Genomic DNA, 15,765 nt, shown 5'->3' on the forward strand with positions numbered 1-15,765 from the left:
AGCACAGTATTCAAAAGTTAAGAATATATACCTGCAAGCAAAATAGAGCGGAGTTGCCCCTGACACATTTGGCCTGTTTATATCTGCACCACTGTCTAGCAAACACTGCACAGTCTAGAACAGAAGAAAATACCAACATTAGAAAAAGAGCAACAGAAAAGTCTATTGCCTTGCAACTATTATTATTGTCATGCATGTCTAATTATACTGAAGGATTTAATTTTCAGTAATGAATCTCAAAACCAAAATTCCTAAACACTATATGGAAAATCATGGCTGTCAGAGCTCATAAAGGTTCCTTTGAACTTCCCATTTTAATAACAATGCCCTTTATTGAACTTCAGCTAATCCCAAAGACCCCTGGAACTACAAGCCATTTAAAAAGGAAAACAACACTTTTTAGAGAAGTAAACCTCAACTTAGTGACAGCCATAAACAGCCTTATCACAAGGTGAAATTTTAAACACACACTAGAATAGAAGAAATAAGTAAGCAAATTCTAAAACATGAAAACATTGAGCAGACTCTCAAACAACTTTTGCTATATTCCAGTCACATAAAGTAGATAAATCTATAGGTAACAGTTTCTCAGAACTTGGTCTTCGCAAGTCGAGCTCTGACAATGACAACAAAAAGGATCTGGGTAGAAAGATAATTTTTTTTGAACAGTAAATAGTCCTGGAGACAATCTGTATAATTCAAGATCACTACTCTACATGGTTGTAATGCAGTTCAAGTAAAGCATCCAGACCTCTACTCTGAGAGTAAATAGCCCTAATGCAAGGCCAGGTCTAAAAATTATTCACACAGATCAATAAAAGAAGAGTCTATGTGAACTTGTTTACTTCTAATGTTAAATATCTAACTGACCCAACTCTGTTCATTTTTTATTCACAGTAAATTAAGATCATTTCAGATTTCAAAAGCACATAATGGCTGGTAAAATTATGAATCAAACACAGTCTAAAAAGTAAGGAAGAACATTTTCAAATATTTAACATTACATCAAAACCTGCAATCAACAAGGCAATAATAGTACTACAGAACAGCTGAATAGTATACAGTAAGTCACTTAAAATCCCATAAACACTGAGATCAATCATCTCCACAAGAATAAATTAGTTGTTCCCATGGAAGTCAATGCAGTCAATACTAAGACAAACAATAGAGTTCTTCACACTTCTAACCATTATCATGCGCATGACTAGCCTGAAGTTTACAAAAAACACACAAACCACCACTGAGGCTTTACCCAATTCTTCACAAATGCAGTGTGTTAATAAAATTTAGAAACTTACTGTCTTGTGTCCATTTTGACAAGCTACATGAAGGGCTGTCTGTCCCATTGCATCTTCAACATCTACATTACTGACATGCTGAACAAGATCATGAAGCAATTCTGTTCGTCCATTGACAGCCAACCAATGAATCTAAGTACAAAATGATGATATATATGTTTCCTTTAGCAATAAGTATTTCATAAATAGGATTTTAAACCTGACTGTACTATTGTCAACATTTTCACAAAGAGAAGCTTTGAACAATACTACCATGTGCTTAGGTACTTTGATCACGTCTTTTGATTCTTAAGGGCACTGGACACACAGCAGTTTTGTCTATTTACATGTAAGACAGCAGAAGCTTAAGAAATTAGAATCTTCAAATTCTTCCTTAATTTTAAGAGCACCATGAGAATAAATAGCACTTACTGCAGTCAAGCCTTCATTATTACAAATGTTGACATCTGCACTGTATTCCAGCAGCTTGCTCATACATTTCTTCTGGCTATAAAGAAAAGAATACATTAAAATGCAGCGAGGGAAAATAATTTACGAAGACCAGGTATCTTCTTAGAGCTCCACTCACTCTAATTCATCATTGTACAAACCATAGCAGGTAGTTTTACTTTATAAGGAGTATGGTACTGTGCATGTGAAAAAGAGAAGTGATCATCAGTAGCATCAGAGACTCACGCAGTGCAAGGGTAGCATATAACAGCACAGGGCTCAAAACATAGCTGTGTAGCTGAATGTTTTTGTGGAAAGTGTAGAAGTACCTCGTCACCACTCTAACAGCATGCCTGTTATAACCTTCAGCTCAGCATGAACTACACTCTCAAGACAAGAAGAGTTCAGCTAATGGAAATCCATAGAGTTCATCACAGTCTGTACACTTCAGTGAACACATTTACAGTACACCACTAAACCATTATTTAATGAGACACTCATTGTAACACTATGTAAATCTTTGGCGAGTACAATAACTGCCTTAATGAAAGTAGGGGTGTTTTTCCTACTTCATGTTTTGTTTGGTCTTTTAACACCGTCTAATGCTCCAAGTGCTTTACCCTTAAGAGTTTATTCTTTTCCTTTTTATTTGGTACCTCTCACACCTTTCTCATGCCTCCTTTCCACATAACTGTCTCCTGTGTGTATGTCTGCATTTCACCATGTGCCACTTGGCTGCTTCTTTCTCCCTTCCCCTACAAATACTTCTCCCACATACCTAAAAGCCACTAAACACTCCCTCCTCATCATCTGAAGTACCAGCCGTGATACAACTCATTTACTGTTAACACACACATGCTCTAAAAAGAAAAAGACATTACCATCACCAGCTGTGTGTTTCCACATACTACAATTCAAGAAATAAGATCCTAAAAGATCTTAAAAAGGTGCTTGCTCACTGTTTAGGTCCCCCCTGCCCCCTCCTAATATTGTTCAGGCAAACTTTATATTCCTTTCCTTGTAGTAAAAACTTCCTTGGAGACACTATCTGAGAAAAATCTGAAACCTCTAAACCCTTCCAAACTCTCCAGTGTCCTCCCCGAAATCTTTTCTTATTTATCTGGAAGGAACTGGAAGGTGAATACATCCCTTGTTTGATCGCTGTTGTAAGAATCATTAAGCTCCGGCTTAACACTAAAATGACTGACACTGAAATTGGCACTTCAGACATAACTTCCTATTTATATAAAATTATTTTCTGAATATTCAAAGTACGGATTTTAACTTCCACATTCCCTGTAAGCATACCAACCCTATTTTCTAAAGCGAAACCCAAAGTATTTTGTTTGAACTATGCAAAAATATTACAGAACGTGTCAGCTCAAGTGTATTATGCACAAAACCTTTTTAGAAGTTTTAAAAACTTTTTTCTTACCCATTCCTAGCTGCTAAATGGAGAGGTGTGCATCCTGAAATGTCCTGATAGTTTGGATTTGCCCCTTTTTTTAATAATAGAACAAGGCATTCAACTGATCCACAGCTAAGAACAAAACAAGGAAGGGAAAAACTGTAACGAGGATATTTACAAACCAAATCTATTTTGACATAAAGACAACAGCAATACTATGTACAGATTACATTCAGTAGAAAATCTTAACACAAAACCATTTTTACACCCTCATAGTTCAAGTTACACAAAGCTAAAGGAAAGACACTTAAATGCAGTGAGAACTGAGTGATCATAACTTGCACTAATAAATAGGTGCTAGCCTTCTATGTGATTTTAGTGACTTTAAAACCCAACAGTGAGTCTTGAAGACCGAGAATTGTTTAAAATGTAAACTGAAGTGTTTTGCTTACTATTTCCTCTCACCCCCCTCATCTTTAATCTATTCAGAGGACTGAATTTTCCATTAAATAACAATTCCAATATCATTTTTTTGGTACACTTCAGTGTCTGGAGGTTATGTTTAGAAGTTTAAATATCAGAAAAATTCTAAAACTCATACAAATTTTTCTTTGCTATTTGTTTTGAATCTGTAACTCCCTTTTACTTTTCATAATATAGCAGGTCTTAAGAATAATCAATGTCACCAAGAACACAAACTTGGCATTATACGTTTATCTTACTCCTGAACTCTTCAAGAGGAAGAGCTGATTGTGAGGATAAACATATAGTATTTTTGTATCCGTCACAACCAGCTTATCCATTGCTACTAGTCTTCCCAGTGACAGAACTGCTACACAACAACCCAAAGAAACTGAAGACCAGCTGTACAATAAGTTGCAAAACAGCATCTCGATGACCTCTTAATGACACAACAACTAGCCAAGATAAAAGAGAATCCAGAAACTAAATGTAACACGATTTCTTGGCTTTTATGATCAATAAATACAGCTTTTCAAAGATACTTCTAAGATGTATGCTAAAAACTTGCTCGCATTTTTTTCTTTAAGTACCTTCTTAAGTAAATTTTATATAAGCAGCATGTAATTCTGAGATGGAATGTTTGGGAAACAGGTATTTCTAAAACAGTCTGCTTCTACCTTTAGTGTGCCCAAATACCTGCTATTTATATGCAATACTACTACTATTTCTTTTATTTCTACTTTTTTTTTTTAAACAGTTTAAATGTAAGAACTTTCAAGATATTTAAAATGGGACCCAAATATAGAACATTCATTCATTCATTAGTTTAAAGTTCAGTTTCCTGAAAGGCCATTTCAAAAACTGTCTGGTTCATTTCTATTAAGGTTATGTTAATCTGGCTGTTTCTTGGCAATATAGATTTATCCCCATTGAAGAGCTACATAAATAATAAATTATCTAGGTCACAGATTTGGAATTTGCACTTAAGTCCTTTATCCAGGATACAAAAATTTATTAGAAGCGAGCGGCCAAGTTATATCCCCTTCAGTTATGGTAACATGAAGAACTTTGGAACAGCTGCTTCCCAATGAACATCCAAGTGCGTCCCACTGTTTTAGAATACTTCAAAAACAAGCAGCACCCGCAGACAATGTTTCTCTAAATCTACAAAGGCAAGAGTAACTGAGCCATACAGGATACACATAATGGCTACGTTTCTACACAGACTGAGATTTCACAGAAAGCAAAAAAAAGTATCCACCAAGACTTCCTTCACTAGAATTTGGAAAGCCATTTGATATCATGTGTAAAACCTGTCCTCTCAGTGAGGCAGGCTCATTGCTAAAACAACAAACAAAATACAAAAAAGAAGTGTAAAAACAAAATGTTAACTGATACTACAGAGTTTTCCTGCTTACATTGGTGCCTTAGATTTGTGGTAATACTTTCATTGTTAACTTCTGGACTGGACTCAAGTAAGTCTTACTTTGCTGCAATATGAAGCAAACTTCTCTTCACACGTCCAAATGCATAATTCACATCAAATTTTGAATTTGATAGCAGCTCTGAGACAGACCTTCAAACAGAAATATAACTAATTAAAAATAGCTCACAATATCCAAGCAAAGTATATACTGTAACTTGTACACAAGTGCTCTATTTCTTATTTGATCACTATTTCTTTTCCCTCCAACTAATTTCTGAACAAGACATCCAACAGCTTCCAAGCATCTGCATATTAACAGTACTTTTACTCTTTCACTTCTTACTTGTACATAAAAAACAAACTGTGACACTAGGCAAACTGTTTCAAATGTAAACTAGTAAGAATTACACCAGATGGCCAAATCACTTCTTTACAAATATGGAAAACAAGCATATTAATAGCTTTGCTTTGAAAAACAATAAATTCTCATCTTCCTCCTTATCTCAACACAGACTCCCTAACTAGATATCCAGCAGCTTTCCCAAACACAGGCAAAGTTCAGAAGGATGACTGGTATGTGAAATCATCATGATGAAGTAGAAGGACACATGATATGCCAATAGGTTAAGAAATGTAAATAGGACCCTTCAAGCCCTAATGAAATAGTAAAGATAAGATACTAGTTAAGATAAAATATTACAAAATAGGCAAAACTGCAAGTGAACGGGTGATTTCAACCTCCAGTAAAAGCTGATGACATAATTTAAAACCCTTGCACACAATACCAGCAAGACATTATGTAGCAGAACAAATGTTTATCCGGATTCGATAAACAGTTTACAGTTTCAGCAAGAGTTACTACCTGCTTGCCTACAAAACTCAGCAGAAGGTAACACCACTTAGCTGGCCCAGGTTCCAACCACTTCGAGGACAACTGGGTAAGAGAAACAGCTGCTCATCTGAGGAATCCCAGAAGTATCAATCTCATTGTCCAACTCTTATTCCATGTCTTTCTGAGATGTCTAATGAGACTAAGAGCTTCTATGTCATCAATAAATACACACTTAGAGCTAAAACCCAGTTACAAAACAATGCTTTTGTTCTTATCCTAGGACAAATTTCTCTATGTGCATCAACAGAACAAATCCCAGCTCCAGTCTATGGCATAAAGCAAAACAGGTCTCAGGTAAGAATATGCTGGGATGCACACAGTCAGTGACTAACTTCAGCTACAGAAGCTATCTCAGCAATTCAGCAGCAGAACTCCTCAGAGTGCTCTAGCAGCTACAACTCTAACAAACATGCCGGTTTTTTGGACGTTAAAAAGAAAAAAAAAAAATGAAATTTAAAGCAGCTCTCACCTGTGCTGGTCAGCCATAACCATCGGCATTAATGTATAGACAGCAGTTTCATTATCTGTGAAGAAATTAAATTACTCCATTATCATAAAGAAATCTTCTATGTAAAATAAATTCATATAGCAACACTTATTTACCTTTTAAAGTGTCCACTGTTCAATAGATCATTATTTTTACACAGGTTATACATACCTAAAGTTTCGTTATAAAGAAAAAGCCACCATACTCAGAAGAGGTAATTAACAGGATTGCTATACATGAAATTTCAATGTGGCTTTTTTTCTTTTACAAAGTAATAGTTACAGAATTTTCAATGGAGCATCAATTTCTTTAAATTGACAATTCTGTTTATTAAGTCAAAGTATTTAAGAAATGTGCATTAACAAAAAAGTAAATAGCTTATTTTAAAAAGAAGGAAATGTCCTTTGTTCCAAGGTGACTTCCATAGTCCTGATACCTATGAGTTTGTAAAAGTGATTTCTTTAAACCAAGTTACTGCATAACTACTCATTTTTGTCTCTAAACTTGAATAACTGAATGCAATAAATTTCATTTTAATTTCTAATCAGTTTCATATGCCACGTTTGAAGGCAATGAAAAGAGGCCAGAACACAAAGATCTAAGTCAGAACACAAAGATCTCAGGTGGGAATAGAGTGACATTCAGCTATACAGTCTCTGTGAGTGCTACTGCTGCATGTACCAGCACACTGTATGGGTATGACGTGCCTGTTTGGTCACTTATAGACTTTCTGGAATAAAATATTATTTTTAAAGGATGAATTTGACAAAACTTAAAAGGCTTTAAGGTATAATAATTATTAATAATATTAATGTACAATAATAATAAATTATTAATGAAGTATAATTATTATATTTTCTAGCTTGAAACAAACTAGCCATTGTTGGGAGTACAATCTCCAGATTCTTCACGTAGATACCAGCTTATGACAGGAGGGACTACACTTTCTGAGAACCGAGGTATATTGTTCTAAGATATGGAAATATAGGTCTGTTCTCGTAAAACTTGTATTTTGAACTTTTTCCTCATCATCTTAATTGATCCAAACACCAAAGTTACAAAGCAATCCGAACAGGAAGAATTAAAACAGACCCAAACAAGTGTAGCTTCTCATATCTTTTACACACCATACTTCTATATGTTCACTACTTCCACTAGATAGGTGAGCTGACATTTACCAAATATTAATTGAAGAATTCTTTAGTTATCAAGTGGAGTCAGAGAAACCCTTATCATGCTGCAGCTATGCCATTCATTATAATTCCTCTACAGTGCTTCAAGATTAGTGCTGCTACCCACTATGTGAAGCAGTCTGTCTGTAGGTAACCAAAGAAAGAAGCAATGCTAATCTATTATTACCTTTGAACACTGAAAATAGGTAAGTCATATTCAAATTCAAATCACATTAATTCTGTTATTTATAAAAACTAAAAAAAAAAGTTGCTTACAGTGAAAGCATGATGGAAGAGACACAAGCCTCTCAAAACACCAAATGATGTTTCAAAGCTGCAGAGTAATTCTAACCATCATCAAGTTCAAGAGTTTGACCTGTCTATAGGTTGTTCCTTATGGCAGAGCTCTGTGAGCATCAGACAACTCCATCCCCAACATGCACCACTAGAATTTGACTGCTGGGGGGCAGGGCGGGCTGGGAGGGAGGGGATACATGCAGAGGGAGAGTCCTGGAAATAAAATTATATAGATGCTAAATAAAGATATCAATTGTGGAAAAGATTTGATCAGTTTTTAAAAATGTATCCATTATTAGCTCCCAGTATATACAAATGAAAAAAAATTTCTTGCTTGAGCTCTGTTCCACAGATCTCTTGGCAGGAAGATAAAGCTCTCCAACTGAAACAAAAAACAGTACTTGAGAATGCCAACTAAATCTGAGCATGACATCCTTACGTATTCTCACAATCATGCCCTATTAAAGAGAAGAGGTCAAAAAAAAAAGTCTTTAAATATACCAGCACACTTAACTGAAATGCTTAATACTGATGCTAATTGAATTTAACTATATCGCAAGTTTAGAGATCTAGAAAAAGAAAAATGTGACTGTAGCTGGGCCATAAAAGGTGTTTATGGTATAGTTACAAAACCAAGCCCTTTGCTATTCTATTAACAGAATCTACACTGTGGAGCATATGCAGATTTTCCCAGAGTTTTTCTGTACAGAAATAATTAAAAGGGTGTGGGACTAAGGAGCTTTTGTGCCTATTTTTGGTAAATATTATTGCTATTCATAAACAAACTCCTATTGACTTAAAGTAAAAGTACATGACACCAGGAAGCAAAAAAGCATTATATGCCTCATGCACTTACAGAACTTATCTGTTATCTAACTTGCTTGCATTTCAAGTCATGAATACCTAAAGACAAAAAAAGCACCCAAAATACAGAGTCAGAGCCAACAAAGGGCCTAAAACCTACAACTTCGGGCTGCAAGGCCTAGTTTTCAGGCCCTGAGCCTTAACAGTAGAATCCAGAAATTTATGTCAAGTTCTTCAGTGCCCAGAAAACACCTGCTGAAGGATACTTCAGAAGAGTCATTAAAAAACCCCATACTATTCCCTATTGGCAAGGTCAGCTCAGGGTATTCACTGGCACTGGACTCAGGTGTTAATGCTTGCTTTAAAAAAAAAAAAAATCACTTAAAATTCATCATCTAGAATCCTGGCCTGACAAGATACACTTAATATTTTATTTTGTAAGAGATAATTGGCTTGCATTTGGCAGAGATCACATCTTAAAGAAGTGTCAGCACCATCTGTATAATACTTTAATGGCTACAACACATGCAAAGGAAGTTAAATACCTGGATTTAGTGCCTTCTTCAGCATAAAAAAGTTCAAACATACGTCTCCATTTCCTAACAGAGTACTATGACTCTTAGTTTAAGGATGTAGAGGTTAACTATTTATCTTTCAAATTAAAGCTATTCAAATGCATGTGGGGGAAAAAAAAAAAAAAATCGTAATTCAAGAGGCCAGACACAGCACACAAGAAGCCACCAAGCCACATACCATACTAGACTGGTGGCAGTATTTTCTAAGCTGATCCTGTCAGTACGTGTTTGGAGCAAAACACTACAACCCAAACCTGCTTCTCAAGAAGAGTCTGGGCAGGCCTGCATGAACCTAGGGAACACCAAGGTCAAGAAAGAAGACACATAATGAGCTAAGATGTACCCAAAGTTAGATGGCTATTGAATGGAGGTTTTCTTGGAATGTAATTTGACATTTCAGCACCTGAAGTCCATTTATCTCCATATTTCAGTCCAGCTGTTATTTGTTTCATGTAATTCTTAGAGAATACATACGATTGACATTCCTTCTGCACTATAGGACAAGAGAAGTACTTGTTCCAGAGCTCACGGGGCTTGCATTTGCACTACCACAGGCATAATTACCTCTGAAGTGTAAGACAATAAAGCCCAAGATAGGAAGAAAACAGCTGAACTCAAATTCAGAATTAATTTGCCTACACTAGTACTGGAATAAATTTAAAGCAGCTCCAACCAGCATAGGTTGTGCTAAGCATTATTCATATTACCATTATCAATTAGTTAAACTGGTGCTACTACATTATTTCTGGAAGTCTGAGCTTACATTAACAGTATTACATCAGTTTTCACTGCTGCCATTCAAGAGCTTACAAGCAGCAGCAAAATCCATCTGAAACTTGTCTGTCATTTTGTGAAATTTATGAGCAACTGCACTAGCAGACACTGAAACTGTTGACGGGTGACAAAAGGAAACAGTGTAGCAGCTCAGCATAGGGGGAAGTCCATAAGCAGCAGCCAGGAAGTCCTAACAGGGAACACATAGAGAAAACAGAATATTACTCATTTTCCTGCAACACTGGAAATGAAAGCTGGCAGACATACAGCCAAAGACTCATCCGTAAAAATAAACCCTGAAAAAAAGTACAATGACAGCACATGATTCACAGGAATAGAAACTTTTGCATATCCAAAAGCTTCTGCAGGGGTAGTCTTCCCAAAGGCTGGACCTAGCTGGAACACTAAACTACTTGCCAGAAGAGCCTGAAGCTGTATTTTCAACTCCATCCCGATATCAGGTAGCTAGCACCCATGAAAAGTAGTTTAGAGCCAAAAAAATTAGGCTGTGACCGGTGACAGTGACTTACAACACCTTTTCAAACAAAATTCAGCACTATAAAAAAAACCCCACAAACAAAAAAAAAAAACCCCAAAGATTTACCATCACTAGTGTGTCACCGACGAAGCACCCGACGAGGGATTTAAAACCGGATAAGAAGAGGGTCCAGCACCCCAGACCACCCCCTCGCCCGGGCCCAGGGGCGGCAGCAGCGGGCAGGGGCACCCCGCGCCCTGTGACAGACACCGCCGTCCTCCGGCGGCGGGACACCGGGGACAGGAAGAGGACGGGGAAGTCGCTGCAGTTGTTGTCTCCATTACAAATAAAAAAGCCCCTCGGAGGCGGAGGGAAGGAGCCGATTTCCATTCTCCCGAGTCGCCTCGCCAGGCGGGGCTACGCAACGGCCCCCGGCTCAGCTCACCCCCACTGGGCCGGGTGGGTCCGGGCCGGGGAGGCCGCCGCGGCCCCGGGGCAGACCGCCGCCCTGCCGTCCCTCTCCTACCGTCCGGCAGCTCCACGGTGCGGGCGCGGCGCAGGGACCTCGTCAGCCGGTTGAGCTGCTCCATGGCTCTCTCCATCCTCGGGGCGCCCAGCCTGGAGCCGCTGACACCCCCCGCTGCCGCCGCCTCGCCCCTCAGCCCATCGTGCCGGTGGCGCCGCGGACGCTGCCCAGGCCACCGCCGGCCCCCGACCCTCTGCACATGCTCAGAGGGCGGAGGGCTGCGCGCATGCGCGATGGACGGAGACGGAAGGCGGGAGGCGGGAGTTGCGCACTGCTCGTAGGCCGCGCCGGCAGCGGGGCTTACTTCAGTTTAATTTTTTCCTGGGGGACAAAAGAAGAGAGATGCGGGGGGGATAAATGGTCATAAACCTGTGAATATGGGTATTTAAGCATCTCTTTGTTACGGTTTTTGAAAAAAAAAAAAATATATTACTGCCTTTTGAAATCGCCTCTACTGAGTGATCCTGCCAGCGTGGCCTGGGGGCCTTCGTGTCCCCAGAGCTACAGGAGGTAATGGCCCCTGGCAAACGGGTCTGAGCAAGATGGGGCAGCTCTGCTGCAATCCCTGCCCTGAAATTGCAGCCAGGCTCATCAGAGAAGTCCCAGGCCGCGGGGAAGTGGGTTTTCACCAGCCAAACTTGAGAGCTTTAAACCTGAGGCGTTACTGAAAATTAAGAAGGAAGCGCATAGCAGGGATGAAAAGTGTGATAGACTTTACTAGCACTTTCAAAGTAAGCACAGGAAAAGGAAGATTGAAGACCTGTAACCTAAAATAATATAAGCAGCATTTAATAATAGCAATAATACGTAGGGTAAGACATGAAAAGCAAAGAACAAAGGTTCATAAATTATTTTGCTAAGTCTTTTTGTGTTTTAGTTGTCACTCCCAACTACAACAAAGCAGATAAAGCCCTTGAATCCAAGGAGAAATTGTTATACTCTGAGAGTAGACTAATGAAAGATGAGTTAGGTGCTCTTAAGTCAGCTGTGCCTCATGAACTCCCTCCTAAGAGTTGTCAAGACCTAGCTGAAATGGATTCATGGAGGATAGGTGGGGTTCGAAAAGAGCAGGCATAGTACCTGCCACTGTGGAGGAGGAAAACCCGGCAATTTATCAGCAAGTCCGTGTAACTTAAATTCCAGCTAAAGTGCCAGAACAAAAACTGTAGATACCTAAAAGTTAACAAGGAAACAACTGCCAGAGTGAGCCTGTCAATTCATTTCTTCTTCTGGCAGGATAATACACGTTGTCAAGGGTGAAGAAGCATTCAATGTCGGGTATCTTGGCCTTAATGATGCTTCAGGTGTTATTTAATGTAATCTCACCAAGCCAGGGAAATACGGATTACATGAAAATTCTATAAAGTGAGAAAGTAGAAATGGTGGGATAATCATACCCCAACAAGTTGTTATTAATGATCTACTGCCGAATGCAAGGAAGTGTGTGGGAGTCCACAGGGATCTGTTGTGATCTGATTCTGTGTAATGGTCTCATTGTTTCATTCTGTACAATGTATCCTGGAAGGACAAATTGGAGAAAATAGATCTGAGAATTGGAAAAGGTTCAGAAAGGACAACAGGGACAATCAAGAGATGTGGATTGGCTTCCATGTAAGTGGGAACTGAGTTGGAACTCTGCTATCTAGAAAAGAAACACTGGAGAGGACATAGTAGAAGTGGAAAAATTATGAGTGGCATGGAGAGAGGAGATGGGGATCTATTGTTCACTCTCTGCAGTCAGGTAAGGGGACACTGAACAAAGCTGGTAACAATTAGTTTCAGAAGCAAAGGAAAAGAGATAGTACAACTGCAGTTTTAGTTGTATTGCAAATGATGTGATGATTGCTGAAAACTGACATAGTAACACTGGAGAAGTTCATGGAACAAACATCCACAGAAGACAACTAAATACATAAAAGTCATATCTGCCTCAGGAAGCCCCTAACTGTCCTCAAATTATTTGGTGCTTAGATTTAGCTTTGATACTAGAAAAATATTTCCTGATAGCCATAGCAGTAGTAGAATAGGTTGTCTGAGGAGACATATGATTAGATAATTTGCAAGAGGAGCATATGAGAGGAGTGATGTAGATCCAGTCATCTTGCTTTGGGATGAAGAGATGACTGGATGACCACCTTGGAGTCCTTTCCTAAAATTCTGTGGAAAATACTAGGTATTTATTACTTACATCACAGTAACACTGAACACTCTTTGAACAAGAATCCCTAATCCCAATCACAAAATTGAGCAATTTGCATGACATAAAAAATCCAAAATGTGAGGAGGATAACTTTTAAGTGAGAATTGTTGAGGAGGAATAAAATTATACAGTGAGTTTTAATGTTGTAGCAAAGGGTAACTGAATGCTGTGAAAATGTAAAAACAAATACTCCATTTTTCAAAAATAAATGTTCCAAATACCCACAGCATTGTAAAAAAGAACTCTATAAGTTAATTTGTGATGTGCAAATTTTCTATTTTGAAAATGCTAATAAGCATAACAACAAATGAAGCTTTACCATTAATGTTTAAATGAGATACCAGCTAACAACTTTCTTTTCTCAGCAAAATTAATTATTTGAATGCAATTTTAATAACTGTTGGTTTGTTAGATGTATGTTTCTACTGGTTAGCATTACATGGAATATTGTAGTAGACTAGAAATGATCTGGTGTACCACAATACCTAGTTCCATGTGACAAATTTAAATACCTAATTGCTTAAGGTTTACTTTTTTGATCTGTCAAAAAAGAGGGAAAAGAAAGATTAGTGTCCTGCATCAATAAGATCCTGTCTCAAATTAATACGTACTAGACATGTGGTGGCTTGACTCCAGTGTTCTCTAAGAAATTATCAGATGGCTTCCAGTCCTTTTAACAGATTTATTTTTCACAGTGTTTTTTAAAAGGTAATTGAGATGTTGATTATGCAGGCAAGACTTATGAATTTAACACAGCCCGATGATGAATGAAAGGAGTTTATGCTTCCTAGGGATCAGACTTCGTTTACAGATAGCAGATAAAAACAGAGTAGTTGTTTAAATTCTAAGACAGCCTTTAACAACAGAAAAAAAAGAACAGAAATCAAGTGGAGGTTCAGAAGAGGAAAACAGGTTGCTAACCTGCCTACATATCTTAAAAAAAAACCCCAACATGTAATAATACTGCCTGATCTTCAGAAAGCTCCTAGGTACCCAGATGACAGCCTGAACTCCCCTGGTAGATGATAGAGGCTGAGGTATTCCATTGAAAAGTCAGTCGATTAAAATATCTGGAGAATCTAAGAGGGCATACACAGTGAAGGACCTTCAGCACTGGAATTTGTTGTCTCCATTGGTCTGATAGTCAGAATATCAACTTTCAAGAATTTTGAAAAGCCCATCTGTTTTCTCAAGCCTTTGTTTTATTGGTGATTTAAGAGTATTTTTTAGTTTTAATTATGAATGACAGTATTTAAAGCTGTTGGGTTTATAGCTCTGTAACATGTAAAGAGCAGAGAAGAATTACATATTTTGAATATTATGGGCACATGTCTGGTCAACCTGGCTCAGGAAAAAAGATTTTATTACCTCTGAAAATTTACGAAGAGAAGCAAGAAGAATGATCAATGATGTGGAATGGCTTGTCTATGAGATAAAGCAAACAAGACTAGGACTCTTGCATGTGAAAAGGGTGGATTCAAGTGGACACGATAAAAATTTATAAATCTTAGTGTGGAGCAGGTGACTGGAAATGAAGTTAACGGGCAACAAGCTTAAAACAAATATGTTGCGGAGGCCAGGGTGCAAAGTGTGTTCCAACAAAAATTAAGCCGTTCATGGAGTACTGGGTCATCAGCAGATTTTAAGCATGATGGATGCAAATACAATCTGACTCAGTCGCTGAACTACAGACTTCCACAACCAGCTGTGGCAACCAGGTAAAGAATCACACTGTGCACACCTTGTTCCATAAACTCTGTAAGTATGCAAGAGATGTAAAAGGACGGATTCGTCACCCCTCATGGTCAGACACAAGAAGCCAGACTGGCCTTATGTGGTATGACAGTTCTTACCTGGAACAGCATGTGCTCTGTCTGGCATTTTTAAATGCCTTTGCTAATCTCTGCAGAAGAGCAAATGTGCCTGTCCCTAGCTGTGTTGCCAAAACAATGCTTTCTCCTTCCCTTCTTCACAGGGTTCTACTACCTGGATCTTGCCACACTCCTCCTTCTTTTGCAGACCTGCATGATATTGTTGCCAGGACAATATTCACCTGCAGCACATTTACAGAACACTTTCTCTACATGTGGAGGCTTGGGTGTAAGATGAAAATGGGTCCTGTACATGCTTTTTAGAGCACAAAAATTAAATAATTTTTAAAATATTATGTTAAAAATGTGATTTATTTTGCCTCAAATACTTGATGGAGTAGAGGAGCCCTTTCAACAAGAATGTTAGCCCAACTTGAGTTTATCACGCGTTTCTTCTGGCAGATAATGGAACAAGCAATAGGATATAAATGAGGTGTCATCATGTTAGTCATGGTTTTGAAATCCATCCTGTGTCACAGTCTACCTCTCCTGGTCCAAAACATTCTATAGTTGTCTTTTTCTCTTTCGTATTTCATTGGTATTAAGAAAGAAAAAGGACTAACTACAGAATGTCTCCATACTTAAGTGTTCCTCAGAAATATTTGTATGTGAGTTCTATTTAAGTAAAATAAACAGTATAATGCAATTCTCCCCTTCTCAGTCTAC

General features: G+C 38.2%; 1 protein-coding gene across 5 annotated transcripts in view; it reads right to left on the reverse strand.

Moving 5' to 3' along the window:
- Window positions 1-11,238, reverse strand: part of HACE1 (HECT domain and ankyrin repeat containing E3 ubiquitin protein ligase 1) — a 54,255-nt gene extending 43,017 nt beyond the window's left edge. For 3 of the 5 annotated variants that reach the window (XM_075498460.1, XM_075498457.1, XM_075498456.1), the window contains exons 1-7: window positions 11,029-11,238; window positions 6,385-6,439; window positions 5,084-5,173; window positions 3,163-3,267; window positions 1,710-1,785; window positions 1,299-1,430; window positions 32-114 (exon numbers count right to left, since the gene is read on the reverse strand). In XM_075498460.1, coding sequence (XP_075354575.1) covers window positions 32-114; window positions 1,299-1,430; window positions 1,710-1,785; window positions 3,163-3,267; window positions 5,084-5,173; window positions 6,385-6,439; window positions 11,029-11,104 — 617 coding nt within the window. In that variant the 5' untranslated portion in view covers window positions 11,105-11,238. Of the gene's footprint in view, window positions 1-31; window positions 115-1,298; window positions 1,431-1,709; window positions 1,786-3,162; window positions 3,268-5,015; window positions 5,174-6,384; window positions 6,440-7,850; window positions 8,085-11,028 lie in introns of those variants that run through there. The other 2 variants (XM_075498458.1, XM_075498459.1) reach the window with 2 other exon arrangements.
- Between the last annotated feature and the right edge of the window lie 4,527 nt (window positions 11,239-15,765).

Source organism: Mycteria americana, chromosome 3 (genome assembly GCF_035582795.1).
Source record: "Mycteria americana isolate JAX WOST 10 ecotype Jacksonville Zoo and Gardens chromosome 3, USCA_MyAme_1.0, whole genome shotgun sequence".
Lineage (NCBI taxonomy): Eukaryota > Metazoa > Chordata > Aves > Ciconiiformes > Ciconiidae > Mycteria > Mycteria americana.